Source organism: Gobio gobio (genome assembly GCF_949357685.1).
Source record: "Gobio gobio genome assembly, chromosome: 19".
Lineage (NCBI taxonomy): Eukaryota > Metazoa > Chordata > Actinopteri > Cypriniformes > Gobionidae > Gobio > Gobio gobio.
Window position 1 is genome coordinate 10,811,005 of NC_137112.1, and position 23,027 is coordinate 10,834,031.

Here is a 23,027-nt window from a genome sequence, read left to right on the forward strand (position 1 = left end):
AATATACTGATGCAGCATTTATTTGCCGTTTTTTACTCGTAACTTCATTAAACATGAAAAGTGGCACATTGTTATTTACAGCAGATTCTCACGATTTAAAAAAAGAGCCCAAAGTCACCATAATCCTTTAGATCTAAAGATATTCCTCATGGAGTTATAACACGACATGTATAACCTCAGAGGCACACATAAGCTAAGTAAACAAATGTAGCTTTAAAGTGGCGTTTACACTTGTAACTTTATGAGTCTTTACTTTTGTGTATGTCACTCAGACAAAACAACTCTAAAACAGGGTTTCTGTGGTTTTATGAAGGTAAATGTAAGACCTTTTTAAAGACCAATTAAAGGAAATGAAACCCCTTAAGCCCTAGTAAAGGTTTGGTAACCATTCACTTGCATTTATTGGACATACAGAGATGAAATATTTTTCTTGTGGATGTCAGTTAGCCAAATGTGTTGGCATGAGAGAATTTACATTGATGAACTATTCCTTTGCGATCGCAGGTTCAATAGAACACCTTGGAGTATCACACTAAAATGCACAGGAACATGGATCTTTTCATCTCACGTATTTGATAATCGCCTGTATGTTGTTTTTGACGTGACTCCTGCAGACTCCTGAGCTTTTGGTGAATGCGGGACAGATGCGTTCAGCCCAGGAGAAACAAAAAGACATGCAGGAGCTGGAGTTATTGAGACAGAAAGAACTAGCTGAAAAACGCAGCCGCACGCTAATGAGGGGCACCAGGTGAGAGAATGTAATCAAATTAGTTTTGGGTCAAGATGGTTGACTAATTTATCTTGTTTTAAGCTATATTTTTAGCAGCAGTGCTTTTAAAGAAATTGTTTACCCTCGTGTCATAATACAGCTAGTCTTTGCACTAGATCATTCACATAAACCTACTGAGCAAATATAACAATCATTTCTTCTCTTCTCTTAAGACACTCTCGTTTCCGTGGCTCATATGTCATTCAAGGACTGAAGTCCGTTGGAGAGAAAGATGTGATTTTCCACCAAGGACTTCACAATGTAAATGTCACTTTAAAACAATTACATTTGTTTTTAGAAATGCCTCTGTTTTATTAACGCGTATGGTGTTTTTATGTCTTAACTCTTAAGTACAAGAACTATTCTCATGACGCGGGCAAGCCTGTGAGACGTGTACCCAAACGCAAACAGATGGCTCAAGACTCGGAGAGCCAGCGACGTTCGGCGTTAAATGTACGTCTCTTCCTGCGCGAGTTCTGCATCGACTTCTTGGAGAACTGCTATAATCGGCTCATGTACCTTGTGAAGGTGAGAAGACAACATCCACATCACAGAAACTCAAACTCTTTCTATATGAGTTTCCCCTATCATGTGTCTTGTTTTTTTGAGCAGGAGGGGTTGATCCGGGAACGGGCCCAGCAGCATGATGAGACATACTATCTGTGGGCTTTAACCTTCTTCATGGCCTTTAACCGTGGTCAGAACTTCAGACCGGATGTGGTGTCTGAGACGATGTCCATCCGCACCTTTCATTTCATTGAGAAGAACATCACCAACTACTATGAGATGATACTCACTGACCGGAGTGATGCCACATCCTGGTCTCGCAGGTTGGTCTTGTAATTTTACTCTTGGTTAGGAGTAGAGATGCACTGACTGGCCATAAATTGGAACCGGTTGGTTTTTGACCCAAACACACGATCGTAAATAGCCTTTTTTTTGGTTTATTTTGGCCGATTTCTCTTCCGGACCTGTGCAGAAACTGCATTGCAATCATTTACCAAAATGTAATTTGTGTGGAAATATTACGAAGTCTGTAAATAGGACGTTAACACCGTTGCATAACAACTTCTGAAATGAATCCCATCTCATGTAATCGCTCAATCAGTGTTCCAACCGGTGAAAGACGTCAGTAAAACAGCTTGTAGGCTATACAATGTCACTTAACCTTACAATTACCTCAAGCAAGCTATTCAATGTCCCAATGTCTTTAAATAGCCCTGAAAACATACTGTAAAAGAGAAAAAGAAAGACAGGACAAAGAAGGGTGGGCGATAGCACCAAAATCTTATTTCACTTTATTTTTTAATTTTATTATTTCATCTTTGTTTATGGAATAAGAACAAATATGCAAATTACAAACAATTGGACAAATACAATATAAGAAAGATGCAAATGAAATAAACAGCTTTATTTTTTCAGGTACAGTAGGTCTATTTATCAAGTGTGAAAATGAATTAATGCTGGCAAGGCTTTAAAAGCATACAAATGATAAACTCGTGCTGCGAGTGTAAGAGCGATAGAGATAATAAAGCAAAAACAATAATAATCAAAAACAGCCATTGAACGGCAACTGATAAATGTGTACTGTAGCACGAAACTAACAATCTGTAAAAGCAGTTTGTGGAGACATTTTAATCATTCTTGGTTAAAGCTTTTTTCTGATACATGTACCATTTATTTAATTCATTTATTCATTTAGCAGACGCTTTTATCCAAAGCCACTTACAAATGAGGACTGTAGTGAACTGAACAATGGGAAACTGCTTCTTTTTAATTAAAAAGCATTATTATAGTGTGGCATCGTGAGAGTTAGGGTATCACCAAAGGGTGGATTGCTTCACTAACCTCAACTTAAACTTTACAACAGAAAAAAACACTCTTGCTTCTCTCTATATCCTGACACAGGCAGGCTGCGTCCCAATTCGCCTACTTATACTACGTCCTAAAAGTATGTACTCTTTTTGTGAAGAAAAAGTACATACTTTTGAGTGTGTAGCAGAAGAGTATGCAAGCTTTGGGACATACTACTTCGTCACTCTTACGTGCGTCCCGTCACCGTTTAAACTGCCCTGTCAATCATCGTCACAGTTCAAATCCCCCACTTTCAATTTAATTTCCTACCATATCGGAGAGAAATGTCGTCGCTCGTTGATCTGCCTTTCGTGGGTCTTTAATGCAGAGACTCCTCTCATGTGTTTGCAAAGTTAACGGCCAAACGTATCATTACAAAAGTTCTCAATGCTGCTGAAGGAGAAATATAATGTGGATAATATTGAATAAATATCTTTTCGTCCGGTTAAATACTGATAATTGCTCACTCAAGCCCCTTTATCTAATCCTCTTAACCGTCAGACTCGCGTAACCATCATGTTTGTAGTTTTTTTAACACTTTTTATCCGCGTTTGTAGTTCTAATTCGAATCCTCGTCCATCTCGCAATGGGTTGTGGGCAATATCAGCCGTTAGAGTGCGCATCGATCTGCACTTCGGATTCTGACCGGAAATAGTAAACCATCCGGGAATCTGGAATACTCTTTTCAACATACTAAGATTTGGGACATACTTTTTCGAATACTATTTAGTACGGATAGTATGCGAATTGGGACGCAGCAGCAGTCTCTCTGTTCTCAGCTCATTAACAGTTTTTCTCCTTCACTCGCAAAAGCTGGGCTTCCACTGCTGAGGAACCTGGTAACTGTTGTCCAGGACTGGGTGGCCATCTTGGTTTGTAGTCCCATGCTGCAACCACCTAGATGGCACATACCTTCCCTCTGACACCCTCTCACGATAGTAGTATAGCATTATTAAAATTACTATTATTATTGTAATTAGGGATGCTCATATTGACCGTTAACCTATTTTGACCGATTAAATCAGTTAAACGGTTTAAAAGTGTTCGTTCAGACTGATCCTTTTTTTCTTCTTCTTGTTTTGTGAAGAGTGACATAACAAGGTAATAAATAAATAAAAAATGAAAATAAATGCGTCTTGTGCGTGACCATGACAACAGCAATAATTAGGCTGTGCCAAAATATTAAATCTGCTGGAGCAACAGACAAAGCCAGACGGCAACACCTAACGAAGAGAAATGCTGAAATTTGCTCAGACGAACATATTTCAGAGCAACTTTTTACAAGGTGGTTAGTGAGCATCTCAAAGAGAGATGGGCTTTAATCCTGACAGATGACCACGATGAGTGGAATCCCAGAACATAAACGGTTTATCGCATGTGACTTGTATTAATGTTTAAAATGTTGCCTTGTGAAAGCAAACCAAACCAAGAAGAAATTGCTAAATTTCGAACAAAGCCTACTGTCTCCAGGTCTGAAAACGGCCTGAATCTTGTGTTGAACCATAAGAACTGACATCTGCATATTTGAACAAAAAAAAGTTAATATTACTTAGTTAAGTGAAGTCCTCTTAAAATGAATCGTTATCTTCTCTTTTTTTACCAGGATGCACTTGGCTCTGAAGGCGTATCAGGAACTGCTGCTGACAGTAAATGAAATGGATCGTTCAAAGGATGAAAACATCCGACACAGTTCCAACGTCATCAAGAGTATGTTTTTTTTTTTTTTCTCATCCTTTTTAAATATATATTTTAAAAGAATATTAGATAATTACCACTGTTTTAAATGTCTCTTTTCCTCTGTGTCACCCATTTTTCACATTCTTTTGGTGTGTGTTGCAGGTAATATCTTTTATCTGATGGAGTTCAGGGAGATTTTTCTGACTCTCTTGCGCAAATTTGATGAGCGAATGCAGCCACGCTCATTTCTCAGAGATCTGGTGGAGTCCACACATCTGTTTCTGAGGATGCTGGAGAGATTCTGCAAGGGTCGAAATAGTCTGGTAGTGCAGGTGAGACCTGAGACGGCATTAATTGAGATGGAGAAGCTGAACCATTTTAAGTTAAAATTACATGTGGTGTGACGCTTCCATTTACATGTGTGCATTTGGCAGATGCTTTTATTCACTTTTATTCGTCCGAACCAGAGTTCAATTGCTCCCCCCCCCCGATTTAAATATTAAAACTACACTGTGTGATATTTTCCCCCATCTAGTGGTGAAAAGGTATATGACCATCCAGTGAATTTTAGTTTCTCTCAATTCCGATTTCGTTTTAACTCCTACGGTGGCCGATTTAGTCCAAGATTAACATGGCTTCCAGTTCGACCTCGTCCACATTCGACACGGTGCCATCGAGTGTTAAAACGCAAAAGGCGAAGCTTGAATTCATGGGTATGTCCCTCTTTGGCTAATGTACTTTCAAGATGGAGGGGCAACAGGGTGACCCGCATTCGAACCCCTCACCCGTATGTATTTTCAATGGCATATTATAAACTTACGAGAATACTTTATTACTTGAAAGAAGTAAATATACATTAATGAGCACATATATTTTTGAAAGAACTAAGTGTTTTTAGCTAAGAATATACTAAAAAAGTTACACAGTGTAGCTTTAACAAATTACACTCAATTATGTTTTTTTTTATAATAATAATAGTTATAATACTAAATTTAAAATTACATGTAAAAATTTAAATGGTGGCAGTCATAACTTGACAGATTTATTCAAACATGCATTAATATTGAAGAACATAAAAAATTATAAGGAATATGTAATGTGGTGCATACATTTATTAAAATGCTCATCTCTAGAGTTCATTATAGCTGACTTATGAGTTTATGGACACTGAATGTTTTTTCTGAGGTAAGCGTGATATAACGTGACATTGTTTAGAAGCTGTTTTATTGACGTCTTTCCGTGATTGAAACACTGATTGGGCGGTTACAGACATGATACGGATTTTGGAATGTCACACCACATTAAACAGCGCCAAAACAGTATTTATTTTTACATTTTGTAATAAAATGGATGTCATTTGAAATCGGAGACTTTGTTTCATATCAAAAGTAACAAAGCACAACTTAAGTTTCGGGACTTTAAGTTGGGACTTAAGAATCGATATCGTTTCATAAAAATGAGAAATCTATTTTTTACCCAGCCCTAGTAAGCAAGCACACTTGCGTTCTCATTTCAGAGGTGTTCTGAGTAAATGATTATACAGTGAGTTCAGTGTTAGACAGATCAGTTGATTTAACCAGTTATTAAAATAAATCGGTTCAAATGAGTCATTAGGTCGCGAATCCCGGCTGTTAGGTCATTGTGAAAGATTAGTGTAAAAATGACATACATTTTTGAAAATGTTTTTTTTAATTATTGAAAGTGTGGTTTATGTCAGCTGCATGTGTGGAAAGCTTGTCAGAGAAGAGGAAACATTTGAGCACAATTCACACAGTGGTAATTCAGAAAAAAAATGCTCCAAATGCGCCATGTTGAACATGGATTTGGTCTTCCGACCTTTTACCATTGTGTCAGTTCAGTTGATTGAGTCATATGTTTGAGTGAGGGAGAAAGTGCTTAGTTTGAAGACAGAGAGAGTGCACAGGGTTCTCTCTGTGTTAACATGCGCCCTATCACAAGCGCAGCAGTAATCACAACAACTGGTCAAATAAGGCTTTGGTGGCCACCAAACATTTTTCAATGCAGAAAAAAAAACGTGTGTGGTGCTGAGACATGAGAGGGAATATTACTTGCAAGGATTTGACAATTTTCTTTTTTTACTTTTAGAAAAAAAGAGTGAAACGAAGGAAACCTAGCAAGAAGAGCCTTCAGACAGAGACCACACCTGAGGAACTGGAACAGACATGGCAGACAGTCTCCGAAGAACTCAGATCGTCTGGCTTTCAGGTGAGTTATAGAAAAACAGTAACAGAAAGTAAAATGGACAACACAGAGCATTTTTGCTAACAAATGGAACAATGTTTAGACCATTTTGATCTTCATCAGGCAGTAAAAGAGCACCTTTAAAGTGACACCTGACAATGGTGATTGTACTGGAAAGGACAATCTGTGTTCATGTCCAGTGATCCCAAAACATCCTATAAATTGATAAAAATGAAAAGAATACATTAAAAAAGTAAACAATGCAAAGATACAATTAGGGCTTTATGAAATCTGTTTAATTTTTTCCCAAATTCAGTTTTTTAGCTTTTTTCCGTTTAAATTTTTCTGGGTTACTTTTTTTTTTTTTTTTTTTTTCATTTAAATTTTTTGGAATAGTTAAATAAAAGTTTTAGTAATCAAAAAGCATGTCTAATTAATTTAAATAATTAAACTTAGACAATTTAACAACAATTTATTAAATGTTTGACAAAAAGGACATATTTAGGGCCCTATGATTTTTTATTTATTTATACCAAATTCTGTGTTTTCTGTTTTAAGTTTTCTGGATTACATTTTAATCGTTTAATTTATAATCAAAATCATGTCTAATTAATCAAATTAATAAAAACAACTATTTATATATACTGTACATACATATACATTAGGGGTGTAACGATTCATCTATTACATCGATGTATCGATTTATTTTCCTATGATCTAACTACATCGATCTGTGCTCGGCAAGTTGGCCTTCCGGACGACATATATCGATCTAACATCGTTTTAAAAGGTAATCAATCGATTGTATCGATCATAGGAAATAACGCATTGGATTTAAGCACTTTTAATGATAAAGGCGTTAAACGTTACTCGATTCAGTCTTCCTATCTGTGACATCATCGCCACGCACCAGCAGCAGCGCTAAGAAAACAAAACATAGCATGGCGGATGGCAGAGGAGAAGCCAATGAGCGAGAAATTATCAAGCCACCAGGAGAAAGAGCTACCTGTACTTTCAACCCTTGCTAAATGTTACCTGTGCATTCCTGACACCAGTGTGCCAACAGAGCGAGTTTTTGTACTGCTGGCGACAAAGTGAACGCACAGAGAAGTGTTCTGCGGTCAGATCATGTTGATATTTTTGAAAAAGAAATCTGTAGAGTCATTGAAGAGTAGTTGGTTACATTTTATCTTTGTTAAATATTGTTTGTTTATTAAACTGAGAGTAGTAGCAGGTTCAGCCAGTTTATTCAACCTGAAGAAATGTTGGTTGCACTTTATTTTTGATATTAATATTGTATTTGTATTATTTTAATGTTGTAAAACAACAGCAAAAGTAGCAGGTAAACCTACTATTAATTAAACCTGAAGAGTAGTTAATTGCACTTTATTTTTTATATTAATATTGTAATATTTTTATGTTGGAAAACAAAAGCAGAAGTAGCGGGTTAACCTACTGTTGAAGTGTTGGTTGCACTTACTGTGCTTTTATTGAAAATGTATTGAATGTTGAAAATGAGAGCAGAAAAGGTTAACTTCCTGTTAATTCAACCTAAACTGTTGGTTGCACTTTATTCAAATAAAATTTGAATGCATTTGCCATTAATTGTTGTTTACTTGTTTGTTTATATCCATAATTAATTGATATACAGGATTCCCTTACAAGAAACAACAGGAATCTAGGAAACTTCACCTGCACTGACCAGTATCCAGATATTTATTTCAGTCACACAATTTTTGGCTAAAAAGTTACTGAATCGATTTCAAGTCACTGAATCGTTTCGGATCGTATTGTTCTAAATGAACCAATATCGTCCTTGAATCGTATCGACAACCTCAAATCGTGATACGAATCGAATCGTTGTTAAAACGAATCGTTACACCCCTAATATACATGACATGTATATACATAGACTTTTTTTTTTTAATAAATTTCATTTCTATGAAGTGTCCCCCCAAACATGGATCATTCTAGACAGAGGGTCAGAATGAGGGTTGAAAAACATAATAGTTTTTCCACATATAATGTTAATAACGTTTTTTTGCACACACACACACAAAACAAATGTCAACCTGAAGGAACATATTAAAATAATTAATAAATTCATGTCATGATCCCTTTAATGCATTGCATTTTTGAGGACTGAAATGCAACATGATTGTATATTTAAGAATTTAATGAATATTTCATTTGGAATGGAAACATTTCGCACAATTTAATTATTTAAAATATAATGAAAATAAGATGAAAATAAAATATGTAAAAATAACACACATTCAACTGTGAACTGTAAAAGTTGATTTCCAAAATATTCAGTCCGTTTAAAAATACCACCTATTCGATAGCTTTGGTTCACTTTATTTTGCTTTTGAAATTTGCTTGTACAATGGTTCAAATGAAGTATAATATTCAACATTTGCACGTCCGGGATCTGCGGTAGATTACCAGTACATTGTCTCCATCTGCTGTTAGTCGGCCTTCCCTGCAAGTGATGGGCAATGGTCAGATTTTTAAAATACTCTCAACATGTGCATATAAACACATTAAGAGTGTGATGTTTCTCGTGTTGGCTTGCAGTTGTCAGAGAGCCTGACAGAGGGTGCTGTGCCCTTTGATGCCGCATCTGAGACTCCAGTGAATGAGCAGAGGACTGAAGCGTTGGTCAAGATTCAAGACTGCATTCTGTCTCGCTCAGGACCTGAAGCTTTGAGTTTGCTCCGTGCTGCACGGTAATGCCTATAGAGTATCTTCTTGTTTCTCACCATTTTTAAATGCCTAACTTTGTCAGAGCTTCATCACAGCATCTCCACACAAGAAAAAATGTGACACTGATTGATTTACCTGGTTCTTAAGAGATGTTATTTGTCACTAATGCATGAAATGGTTGGAAGAAGATCTGTCAATTTAAAGTATGTAATAATAAGTAATCTCATAATTTTGTTAGTAAATATCTTACATTTTTCAAAAATTCTATCATTTAATTCCTCACCCTCATGTCATTCCAAACCCGTAAGACTTTCATTCATCTTCAGAACACACTTTTCACATACTGTTTGTCCCCTACTACAGGGAGTGCAGAATTATTAGGCACGTTGATTTTCTGATCATATTTTTTATCCAGGCACATTTGACCAATTCCAAACCACAGTAATCCTAATAACTTTTATTGATTTAGTATTTAATAATGTATAAGTGATATATAATTGTTCATGAAGGCTGGAAATGAAAAACACCTTATATTCAGGTGTGCAGAATTATTAGGCATGTTTTCTTTTACAGATAAATTGAGCCAAAAAAGAGATTTAACTCAGACTGAAAAGTCAAAAAGTATTAAATGCCCATAAGAAGGATGCAATACTAATGCAATACTAGACATTGCAGTTAAGGCATGACCATTGGACAGTGAAATGCTCGTTGGGTCAGCAGGGTCAGACAAAAACATGTGGCGGAGAAAAGATACCTGTTAACTGCAAAAGAATTAAGAATTAAGGTGAAGAATTAAGGGTGAAACCATCAGGAACCCTTTAGTCTCCAGCGCCACCATTTTCCAGAGCTGCAACCTACCTGGAGTCTCCAGAAGTGCAAGGTGTCAGGATCTCAGAGACTTCAGTTAGGTAAAGAATCCTAAAAAATGACCCCCACTAAATAAGAATCATAAGCTGAAGTGTTGTAAAATACATGAAGCCTGCTTTTTTATAGGCTTTATAGGTTGAGAGTGACTCTTGAAGGACCAGCACCACATCCTCTAGTACCACTGTTTGAAGAATTCATCTTCCAGAATCTGGCAGTACGTTTTGGGAGTTCATTTTAGTCCATCCTGAAGTCCGTTTTGCAGAGATGGACTAAAAATGAACTCCCAAAACGTACTGCCAGATTCTGGAAGATGAATTCTTCAAACAGTGGTACTAGAGGATGTGGTGCTGGTCCTTCAAGAGTCACTCTCAACCTATCTGTCCATAAAGCCTATAAAAAAACCTTCTTCATGTATTTTACAACACTTCAGCTTGTGATTCTTATCTAGTGGGGGTCATTTTTTAGGATTCTTTACCTAACTGAAGTCTCTGAGATCCTGACACCTTGCACTTCTGGAGACTCCAGGTAGGTTGCAGCTCTGGAAAATGGTGGCGCTGGAGTCTAAAGGGTTCCTGATGGTTTCACCCTTAATTCTTCACCTTAATTCTTAATTCTTTTGCAGTTAACAGGTGTCTTTTCTTCACCACCTGTTTTTGTCAGACCCTGCTGACCCAACGAGCATTTCACTGTCCAATGGTCATGCCTTAACTGCAATGTCTAGTATTACATTAGTATTGCATCCTTCTCATGGGCATTTAATACTTTTTGACTTTTCAGTCTGAGTTAAATCTCTTTTTTGGCTCAATTTATCTGTAAAAGAAAACATGCCTAATAATTCTGCACACCTGAATATAAGGTGATTTTCATTTCCAGCCTTCATGAACAATTATATATCACTTATACATTATTAAATACTAAATCAATAGTAGTTATTAGGATTACTGTGGTTTGGAATTGGTCAAATGTGCCTGGAAAAAAAATATGATCAGAAAATCAACGTGCCTAATAATTCTGCACTCCCTGTATATAGTAGGGAAGTATGCGATTTCAGATGCAGCCAATAATCTAAAATGACCAAAATACCGGTAAATGTTACATTTCTACCGGTTTATCATCCCTTCGTTTGTGAAAGAGGGAGATTCTTTGAAAAGCTTATGATTGAGTTATGACTTTTTCTGAATTGTAGAAAAAAAGGATGTACTCATTCCCTCGGATTTGTGTGTGTTGAATCAGGGCAGTGTGGCCTGAAGGAGACACGTTTGGATCTGTTGAGGTGGAACCTGAGGAGGAACTAGAACTTCTGAAGCAGATACTTTTCACTAAGCTCCCTAGTAAGATCACAATACTACACTAAGTTACTGTACCTGATAACATAACCAACAACATTACATTATACAACTTACCCAGTACCTTTACTGACAAGACTACAGTCTACTGCTATTCCTGGTGCCGCCATAAGCAATACTACACTGTAGGGCTGGGTAAAAAAAAAAAAGATTTCTCGATTTTAATCGATTCTCATTTTTATGAACCAATATCTATTCTTAAATCCCAAGAATCGATTAGTCGATCCTGTTTTCAGTTGATGAATGAATGGAACATTGTAGCGCACCTCCCAAAACAAATTGGAGTAGAAATATGATTATGTAATTGTAAAGTTGGTATTATAAAAAAAACATAATGTAATTTGTTTGTATTTAAATCAGTTAATGTTAACCTTCAATATTAGTAATGTACCAACTGACTACCATGTATAGTTTACAGCATTAGTTTACAGGAAGATTTTTTTTCCTCAAGAAAATGCAGGGTTCCTACGGGGTTTGGAAAAGTATGGAATTTGATTTGAGTAATTTCCAGGTCTGGAAAAGTATGGAAAAAATATATCAGAGTATGGAAAAATATTTATGTTTCCAGACTATTGTCCCCATTTCATTTTCTAAATATAAAATTAAGAATTTCTAAATGTATATAATAAATATATACACAATGTTTTTTTTCAATGAATGAAAAACTTGTAGCCTAGCTATGGCAGTAAAGGTCAGACCTGTTTGTTCCTTCCTTTTCACAGTTCAACAGTGGTTAACACAGCACTTTGTAGTTTGAGAAAGCAAGTTGGGTTTGAGGATAAAACAGAGTCGATGGTGGAGTTCTTAAAGGAATAGTACACCCAAAATGAAAATTTGTCATTTATTCACCCCCATTTCTTTCAAAACCATAAGACTTTATTATATTAACATTTTTAATATTTTAAATCTGAGAGATTTCAGTCCCTTTATTAAAGGACTAGTTCACCCCAAAATGAAAATGTCCTAATCATTTACTCACCTCAATGCCATCCAAGATATCCATGACTTACTTTCTTCAGTGAAAGATAAATTAGGTTTTTGAGCAACCAACTGAGTTGGTTGCCATTTTGGATGGCATTGGGGTGATTAAATGATAAGGACATTTTCATTTTGAGGTGAACTAATCCTTTAAATATCTTCATGTGTCCAAGATTTCCAAGATTAACAAAAGTCTTATTAGTTTAGAATGACATGAGGGTAAGTAAATTATGATAGAAATTAAATTTTTGGGTAATTTTTGGGTAAATTAATAACCCTTTAAAAAAATTTTGACTGATTTAGCATTTTGATCGTTAAGGTCACAAAAGGCAATATTTTAATATAGGATTTCTAAATATTAGATAGCCTACATAGAGGTTTTGACTCAGAGTGTAACAGACTTGTCGGTGCCGATGGCATTGTGGGTAAGTGCGTCGCCATGTAGTGCTGTTGTGCTTCGGGAGACCCGAGTTCGAGTCCTGCCTCATGGACTTTTCCCAATCCCGCCCCCTTCTGTCTAGCTACTTTCCTATCCTAATCAAAGGCAAAAACGCCAATACTAAATCTTTAGAATGTAACACTTGTTAGCAGTTGAATTTTAAAACAATTTATCTGAACAAGTTAAATATGGTCGTAAAAATCTGTAGGAAGTCTGGAAATTCGGCTCTGGAAAAGTATGGAATTTTTAAATGAAAATTGTATAGAAACCCTGAAAATGTGCCATGTACTGTATCTGATATATATCCACAATAATCGATATCGAATCGAAAGCTTGTGAATGGAAATCGAATCGTGATATTTGTGTCAATACCCAGCCCTACTACACTGTGCTACTAAACCTGATAGTATTGTTGTAGTTCTACATGTAGAGCATGGTCTTATCAGTTTACTTATTCCCTGGGAAACCCTGCTAAAATATAATTTATGATTCTGTTCAAGGCTGCATTTTCCTCACCTTTTATTCCCTTGAGTATTTTGATTGACCATCTTTCTACTCTGCAATTTTACATCAATGGTTGATTGTTTTTTTTCTTAGACTTTTTTAAATCAAGAACTACCTGCAATTCTTCATGTTTGTAGTAAATGCTATATAGTAAATGTCTCTTTCTTGCAGTATGTTTTGTTTTTTCTTGAACTATTTCATATTTTTATTTTCAAATAAAGTGTTTTCCAGTATCAATAGTTTTGTTTTGTTTTCATTCAAATCAATAATCAAGAAATTTGACTGGTTTTGGGACGGACTCCTAAAATATAGTTGTTTTGTTTTTCAACCTGATACCATTACAAACAATACTCAAGCATAATGAAAGATGGACTTTGTGTTTGTGTTGTGTAGGGTCAGTTGTTCCTTTAGATTCTGCTCTGGAGGAAGAGGATGGAGTTGAGTTGGAGGAAGAGGAAGAGCTGGAGTCTGTTGCTGTGTCTGAGACGGAGTTCAACTTCTTAGATTTCATCAAGAGGTGGGTAGAGAAGGGGTGGAGGGGTGTATTTTATATTATGCACAAGCAACTGTTATCAAAATATAGACCATTGCATTTGATATGGATTTGACATAAAACAAGAGAAACATTAATTGAGCTTCATTCGTTAATTTTTATGTTCCTGTAATATTCCATAATTCAAATTTTTGATTGACAGGTTTGCCAATCCAGCTGTTGTGCGTCCATATATAATCCTCCTGCGCTCGTACTCCCAGAACTCTTCTCACACCAACCACTGTATCGCACGCATGCTGCACAGACTGGCTGTGGATCTGAAGATGGAGGCCTTACTCTATCAGCTGTCTGTCTTTTCCCTGTTTAATAAGATCCTGGGAGACCCAGCAGCTTCTACCTATAAGGTAACACACATTAATACTCTCCATTAATACAGTGTAGTTCTTTCTGTATCTTTTGTAACACAACTGGTAGGGCATAATGCTAATGATAACAACGTCATTGAGATTAAGAGCTCTCAGACATCTAAACCAATGTTATGTTTATGTTTTTTATTTTACATATTCATCTTTCTTTAGTGTGTAATGTTGCTGTTTGAGCATGAAACAGCTCTGCAAAGTTCCAAAGCCCAGTCACTCCAGACAGAGAAGTGTCTATATCAGTGTCACTGTTTCTAAACTTTATGAAATGCCTCTTGTAGTCTTGAGTTTACTTCCGGGAATTAATTTCACAATATTTCTCATTTAAATAATTCATACACAAAAAGGGGGCAGGGCCTGATTGAGTTAGTGTGTTGAAACTCAGTTATAGTAATAAGGGATGGGACATTTCCCAAACATGCTCGAAACACTTGACCAATCAAAACACCCTGATCCAGCCAACCAATCAGAGCACATTTTGCTTTTTCAGAAGGAGGGGCTTCATAGAGACAGGAACTAAACAGTGTTACTGACAGACTGGGAAAAGAGGTGCTGCAACAATGGAGAATATAGGGAAAATTGTGTTTTTGAACATTCAGGCATGAAAACCCAAAAACAAAATCAAGACTTGTGTAAAAAAACAAACAAAAAACCCCCACTTAAATATTTATCAATTGTCATTAGTCCCTTTCACACAACAATAACGGTAAATTGCTGTAAAATTGCCAGAATGACTTTACCGATAAATATGTAGTAGTTCACACAAGCAATGGCGTTCTGTCTTTTTTCCCAGTAAGACACCATTCACACATCAGCAGCAAAATACCACAAAATTCTGTGATGTCAGTCATCGGAAATGATCTTTTCAATGCTGTGCCGTTGTCTTCCTTCGCCCGCATGAGGAGAAGAGCTTTAGTTTCTCTAAATTCTCTTCAATTTGACGTCTGAGTGAAAGGCATAAGGGGGTCATCAAACAGAAAGCCTTTTTGCTCTTAAAAACACGAGACGCGCATAATGGTATCAAACTACACAGCTGCAACACGTTGAAAAAGCTACGAGACGTGGCGCAACGGTCAACTTGATCATGATCATCTTGCGCATATTTATGTAGAAAAACTATTAAAAAGCTTACTGTAAACAGCACAGAGTAATCTCGTCATCTCCATAAGAACTTTATGATTGGCCCAAATCAGACCTCTCACGTCAGTGCGTTCTGACTTCATATGTGATTCATTCCACGTTTACACAGAGCACAATACCGGTAATTTACTGGTAATGTTACATCTTCCCTTACTGGTAAATTGCCGGAACCAATTTACTGGTATTTTTGAAAAGGTCCTGTTCACACATGATCTCTTACAGGTCATTTACCGGTGAATTCAGTTTTTAATGTACATGGAACAGATCAAATCAATCCTTTTTTGTCCTTACAGGAGCTTGTTACGTTTGCAAAATACGTTCTGAACCGGTTCTTTGTATTTGCTGCTAAAAACGACAAGGCGTTTGTGGAGCTGCTGTTCTGGAAGAATGTGGGAGCCGTGAGAGAAATGACTGAGGGGTACACTAAAGAGGGGTAATTACGCATGTATTTAGACCTTATTGATATGAAAGTGGATTAAAGCACATTTTTGAGCTACTTTTACAGTGCTCGAGTTAGTGATGTGTTTTATTCACATGTCCATATATATTAGGGAAGGCATGAAGAAGAAAGCCAATTGGACTCCTGAAGAAGAGGAACAGCTTCAGCGATTGTATGAAGAGTACAAGGCCTCTGGAGGTGGAGTTGCACTTGTTCACGGTCTCTGTTGGTTGATTTTTGAGTACGTTGATCAGTTATCTAAATACATTTTTGTTTTGATTTTTGTTCTTCAGTGCCTGATGTTGTTGAGACGCTGTTACCGTTGCTGAGCAGCAGCCGCACTAGACGTGAGGTGGTGTCCCACATGGTATCCATGGGCTTGGTGGACAGTGTGAAGGATTTGAAGAAAGAGAGGTACAGTTGTATTTTAATATCTGTAATTTGAAAGTAAAGACTGGTAGTAGAGTAGAGACATTTTGCTCCATTTAAAATCCTAGTGAGGTACTTGCTGTCTACTATCTCTAAAACTAGATTTTTTTTTCCCTCCACTCATTTGATCAGGAAAGGTACTCGCATCGTGCTCTGGACTGAAGAACAGGAACAGGAACTCCAGGAGCTCTTTGAGGACTTTAGAGACTCTGATGGTTAGTGCAAATTAAGTATTTTTTAATATAAACATGAATTATTTTATAATCAAGTAAAAACTCTAAGATTTTCTTTATTATGTTATCATTGTTGTCAATAACAAAACCGAAATGAGGTGAATCTCAAGAAAACATTTCCAGGACATCATTCATGCTAAAATCAAATATTAAAAAGAACTGACTCTTCACAGTTATTTCAAATTTTTTTATTGAGTTGTTTAAAAAAAATCTTAAATTTGAATCAACTGAACTGAACGTTTATACTTGGCATGTTTGGTTCTATTAAAACAAACTCTAGTGTTAGTGCAGTTCAGATGAATAAGGGTGCTTTCACACCTGCCTCGTTTAGTTGGGTTGAATCGTACTAGAGTTCGTTTTCCCCTTTGGTGCGGTTCGTTTGGTCAGGTGTGAAAGCAGCAATCGTACTCGGGTGCGCACCAAAAGCGGACCAAACAAGCGTACCAAGACCTCCTTGAAGAGGTGCTCCTAAACCAGCTGCGCTGTGCATTATGTGATGAGGAAGTGTTTGTTGACAGTTTGCACTTTAGCATGGCAGCTCGCGAACAAAGTTGGAGTAGTGAGGAAGTGCAGAGCCTCAGAAATTTGGTCTGATGACCATATTAGGTCCCAACTTTCGAAAACTCACAAGAACAGCGCGATCTTCGCTTGAAGTGACGAGTGATGCGCACTCGCCGTTTGCAGTGCATTAGAACGTTGTTTTCAAGCCACATCCGCGCTTCATTATAGAAATGTATTGTTTGGATATTGTGGTGTATACAAACAATGTAATAGATTATGGCCAGGGACAAAACCACATACGCAGTCCCAGTTTAGGAAATACGCCATGGCCAATGAGTGATGTGCATGTTGTCATGTGACTGCATTTTGGTTCGTTTCAACTGGTTCGGACCAAAGCAATCAGTGTGGTGTGAAAAGGAACCAAAAAACCTGAAAAATGCTACAGTGTATAATTGTTTGCCCTTGGCTCGGACCAAATTAACAGATTAAGAGATGGGAAAGCACCCCAAGTGTGAACGCTGCCAAACAATACCTGGTGCACTCCAAACAAACTCTGGTGCAGTTTGACTGAAAATGAATGCAACACAGACCAAAAGCATCTAAACAAAACAAAAAAAGGATGTCACAAGATGCAACCCTCAAGATTACCTGGTTTTATTTGTCATAGTGTTTTTTTTATTTACAGATCTTAGATTGTGTGTGCTGGATGGATTCCTGCTGCTGTTTTGACTCCTTTACACATTGTATAAAAGCTTTTCACGAGTTCTCAGCTGGTCAAAATACCATCATATGCAGGCACATACAACGAGTGCATTTATCCCAGCACACAGCATTGTTTTGAATGTTAAGCAAGTTCTGTCGCAAAATGTATGTCATAAAAGCAATTTTTTGTTTTGTATCTTTAGGTTCGGTGTTAAAAATGAGTGTGAACGCTAAGTGAGCATTTGGTCTGGTCCAAAAACAAAAAACATTTAGTCCTGGTCTGCCTAGCGTTCACATTGGCATTTTTACACCAAACCTGAAGATACCCAAGCTGAGGGCATAGGGATTTGTTCACAAACTGATTGGTCGGCTTTTATTAAGTATATTTAGCGACGGAACTTACTGAACGTCAAAAACAATGCTGTGATCTGGGCTAAATGCACTTGCATGTACATGCATAGCCTGCATATGATGGTATTTTGACCAGCTCAGAACTCGTGAAGAGCTTAAAGTCCAAACAGCGGCAGGAATCCTTCCATCACACACACAAACGAAGATCGGCTGTGAGGAGACGTGGTTCAATCGATTCAATCGAACCAAACATGAGAAGTGTGAACACACCCTCAGTTGTTTCTGAATTAACATCGGATTATTACTGAATCATCTGAAGTTATCATTACTTTCAGTGATGTCCATTTTGAAAGGAAGCATGTTTTGTGCTCTTAAGGTTCATGAAACCTTTGAAATGAAATTCATAAAATCAGTGTAATTGCTTTCTGGTTGTGTAAAACTACTAATCATCACACCTGCCTATCTCTGTCTCTTGAATGTTATGCCTGCAAAATTCCATTATTTCTACTTTCTCTGCTGTTTTCATAGATGTGCTTGGAAATATTCTGAAGCGGATCACAGCCAAACGCTCAAGGGCACGAATCGTTGACAAGATCCTCAGCATGGGTTTGGTGTCCAACCGCAGAGACCTGTACAAGAAGAGACAACGCAGCGCTGCTGGCAAGAGTACTGGAATTGTGCGTACATCAACATAAAGCCTGGTTTATACTCACCGTGTCCCCACGAGTGTTAAGGTTTGCGTGGCAAAAATTACGCCATTGCGGTGTGGGCGGTCATGCGCGTTGACCCCATTTCACGTGGTGCTGTGCACAGGTTTTTTTTTTTTTTTTTACTTTGCGTGTGGCTCCGCTTCCGAAGATGCACAATTTCGAGCCGATTCTAACCGAGCAGGTCCGTCTGTACCAGCTTCCAGTTTGTGCTTGTCTAAGTTAATGTCTTCCATTTACAAGTGAGCCTACAATAACAGAATAGAAGCCTTTTTAATGAAAATAAAGGTCAGTTTTTAATTAAATTAAATAAAAAATATTTAATAAAATAACATTTTAAGAAATTTAGGCTGTGTTCACACTGCAGGGCTTAATGCTCAATTCCGATTTTTTGAAAAAATGCGATTTTTTTTGCAAGGCCGTTCACATTTCCAGTTAAATGCGACCTTTTGTGATCTCCTGTGTGAACGTGAAATGACCCAGAAGTGACCCGCATGCGCAGAAGAGTACTCCACGGTCAACAACGTCACTTGTTGTTTACGGAAGTAGCCAAATATGGGTGTCAGCATTGGAGTTCGTTTAGCTTTATTAAAGTTATTTTCGCAACGGAGCCAGCACCATTACAACCTTCTCATGTTAAGAAGAAAATTAAAAAAGAGGAGGAGAGCAAGGTTTTTGGCCATGGCGTTTTGTGGAGCAGTGGTAGCAACGTCGGTGGTTCATAACGTGTGTGTGCGGAGTCGCAGCCAGGAGTGGTGGGATACTGATGTGAGTTGCTTTACTGATACCGAATTCGTCAGTAACTTCAGAATGACCAGATCCACCTTCAATTATGTTTGCGAGCGCCTTCAACTAACTTTGTCACGGGAAGAGACACGTCTGCGGCGGCCCATAACAGTGCAGAAACGCGTTGGAGTTGGAGTGTATTGGCTAGCAACAGGTGCGTACTTCTTCTTTTATTGGCGGTTAGCAACTATTTCTTGTGCATTACCGCCACCACTGAACTGGAGTAAGGAACGGGAGTTACAATGATGACGTTTGTCGCGTATCAACGATGTGCGGGTTGGATACATGTTACCTGGCAGTTCAGACTGAAGACGCATTTCAAAAGATCGGATATGTATCGGATTTGGACCACATACCCAAGTGGCCTGGGTCGCATTTGAAAAGATTGGATCTGTGTCGTTCAGACTGTCATGAAAAGATCAGATACAGGTCGCATAAGGGCAAAAAAAATCGGAATTGGGTCGTTTCAGCCTGCAGTGTGAACGCAGCCTTAGTTTCATATACATGTTCTTATATCCATATGTTCACAAGTAATAATCTCAAGAAATATTATGTAGCTTTTTGCTTTAATGTTTAGCTGTTTAGCATGTGCAGAATGATTATGCATCATTAACCAATGTGTTATGAAGGGTAACAAGTAGAAACATTTACTCTGAAATGTCATAGCACAAAATGGGCCATTTTACTCCACTGAACTTTTACAGAAATTACTTTTTGTGTCAATAATGTAAAAAACTTAATCAACTATTCCATTTAAAATTACTTTGATAATTTAGTTTTCAATCAAAATTCAATTAACGATGAATATTTACATGATTTAATTTAAATATTTACATAATGTCATTTGCAACACTATTAATTTAAATAGATTTTTAATGAATAGCAAAACATTTCTGAAATGTTCATCTAATTCATGGAATTATTTAATAACTCCATAAACTACAATAAGTATTACATTTAAAAATAGTAACAATTCTGGGGGCATCTTACCCCAATAGCCCTCTTTTAATCTTTTTTTATTTCAAAATAAAAAGTAAAATATTTACTAAACTTTTTACTCCACAAATCTAAAAACATGAATGTATCCACAAATCCTTCAACAAATAGAGACTAAAACAATGCAATGTCATAATCACCATTTTCCAGAGACGCAAAGTTAGATCAATAATACTTATGCTCTATATACTAGGGGTGGGACAAAAAAAATCGATATGCCGATTTATCGCAATATTTCCGGCCGTGAGACGTTATCAATACTCTGGCACCAAGTATCGATATTTTTTTATACACACAGACAGGGGCACCGCTAGCAATTTTGGGCCCTACGAAAGAATATGAGGTTAGACCCCCTACTGCACCAAACATACAAGCCAGCCTAGCTATCTAAAATCTTTGTCTGCAATTTAATAATGCTGACCTATTATGCGAGCTCGCTCATTCCGCTCAGGTCCGCTATCACCCAGAATGCCCATTGAGACATGCTGGTTCGAAAATATGTGAAATAAGTAAGGCTTCCCCCGACTTAAGTTTTTTCTACTATAGGCTACAAGTAGTTGTTCATTTAAGCCATTAGTCGACTAAGCACTTTTTAAATTACAATTCATTTAATTACATAAATAAATAATATACACACACACAGGAGAGAACTCTAAACCGTTGCCTAATAGCTTTTAAGTATAATATATTAGCCTATTCCACACTCAAGCGCACGAATAAAGCTTGCCACAAAGCACCGGCAAAAGTAATGATTATGAATGTGTCAAAAATAGCAAGGAGACTTTTTAATTTTTTATTAATTGGTAAACTGCTGTTTTCGGTGTCCGTGTTAGTTGCAGTGAAGCTAAGGATGCTGACTCGCCATCTCCGCGATAGTGAACGCGCCAAAAGAGAAATGCACATTTCATGCAGATTACATAATCAGAGAGTGGCCTATTTCTTTTCAGTTTTTTTATGGTTTCGATTAAAAGACATTTCAAGCTTTCTATTGACATATTTCTCATGTCTGTGAGGCAAGTAGCCTACGCTGAGTTTCGGTTCATTTATGAGACGCGCTCCAACATTGATTAAAATTAAGATACAATTTATACCAAACGAAATTCACTTTAAAGAAAGGGTTTCTACAAAACAACTTAATGAAGTGTTCAAAATCATTTCTGACCCAGTGTCCCATTTCCATGTCTTACTCATGCTGTTCACTTTTCATAATCGATATAGATTGCATAAAAAAATATAATATTTAAACATAAATATGAAACTAAATACCTTTTTTTTTAATGGCTTCAACAAGTATAGTAGCCTACAGTACAGAGCAGAGCAATTTCATGTCAAACATCCATTTAAGCGTGCGTGTTTATTTTAGTACTTCCATCAGTGAAACAACATACTACAGCCTGTAAAACATTAAAATAAATATAAGTAAATAATGGTGATATAAATAATATAAGAAAGTAAAATTTTTGTTAAAAAATATTTGTTTTATATTTACTCACAGAGGTGTGTCATAGGCCGCTTTGCGCTGAAAGGGATGTTGGACACGAGCAGGAAAGAGAGCATCGCTTTTTTAATATCTTCATGTTTTCTCCTGATGTTCCAAAACTGATACTTGTAGTAAAAGCTGTGAAGAACAAATTTATCTTCCGCAAGGTCAAGAACTTTAGGCTTTGTTTGATTATGCGCTGCGAGAGAAAGCAAAACTAAAAATACTTTGCAAAAAAATACAAACTGTGTTAAATAGAATTTGAAGTAAAATGTATCTGTCCTACGCCGTTTTCTACTTTACCACAGTAAATGATGGGAATATACTCCTAATTAAAAGCAAAAAAAAGGAAGAAATTTTTATAATCTGCTGTGAGAGATGTAGCTAAATGAAGATTTGGCAAAATAAATAAGCGATTCATTGGTAAATTCGTGGAAAATCGGGTGACCAGATTGCAAAACGCAGGCAAAGCTTAAATTTGGCTCCCCTCACAAACAAAGCTCTCTCGTTCGGCATGGATCCATGTTTCCATGGCTGCGATGTAACATTTAATTGCGAAGCTATTATTTATTTTGTAAATAAAGCCTTGTGCTTCACTCGTGCCATATTCATGTAAAACAGCATTCACATACAAAAGTGTTTTGGCCGACCACCACCGGTGCTACTGAGCCACCGCGGTTGTTTACCCGCACAGCCCTACTAGTATTAAATTACTACTACAAGTAATATTGAGATGTTGCTGCTATGAATGATGAGATCGAGTTGTGACCTTTCTTTACTATAAATATGGTCACAAAACTGTTCTCTAGCAAATAAGCATGTTCAAGCGTATGGCTGTTTGATAGCTGTTATGCACTTATTGTACATTGTTGCTATTTAAAAAAATAGATGAACTGTTATTATAATAATGAAATACATGATCATATGACTCTTTGACGCATTTTTTTTTTCATTTACAAAATTATATTGTGATATATCGTGAATGATTTATCACCACTTGTATGATATA

The 23,027-nt window shown here is 36.9% G+C and overlaps 1 protein-coding gene across 1 annotated transcript in view; it reads left to right on the forward strand.

The window, feature by feature from the left end:
• timeless (timeless circadian clock) overlaps nt 1-23,027 on the forward strand; it is a 50,341-nt gene that overhangs the window by 14,729 nt on the left and 12,585 nt on the right. The window contains exons 8-23 of the mRNA XM_079843749.1: nt 615-748; nt 943-1,030; nt 1,121-1,297; nt 1,382-1,599; nt 4,227-4,330; nt 4,463-4,632; nt 6,407-6,526; nt 9,080-9,231; nt 11,309-11,406; nt 13,736-13,859; nt 14,038-14,239; nt 15,688-15,827; nt 15,946-16,031; nt 16,127-16,247; nt 16,395-16,477; nt 18,578-18,726. Of these exons, the coding sequence (XP_079699875.1) occupies nt 615-748; nt 943-1,030; nt 1,121-1,297; nt 1,382-1,599; nt 4,227-4,330; nt 4,463-4,632; nt 6,407-6,526; nt 9,080-9,231; nt 11,309-11,406; nt 13,736-13,859; nt 14,038-14,239; nt 15,688-15,827; nt 15,946-16,031; nt 16,127-16,247; nt 16,395-16,477; nt 18,578-18,726 (2,166 nt within the window). The remainder of the gene's footprint in view (nt 1-614; nt 749-942; nt 1,031-1,120; nt 1,298-1,381; nt 1,600-4,226; nt 4,331-4,462; nt 4,633-6,406; nt 6,527-9,079; nt 9,232-11,308; nt 11,407-13,735; nt 13,860-14,037; nt 14,240-15,687; nt 15,828-15,945; nt 16,032-16,126; nt 16,248-16,394; nt 16,478-18,577; nt 18,727-23,027) is intronic.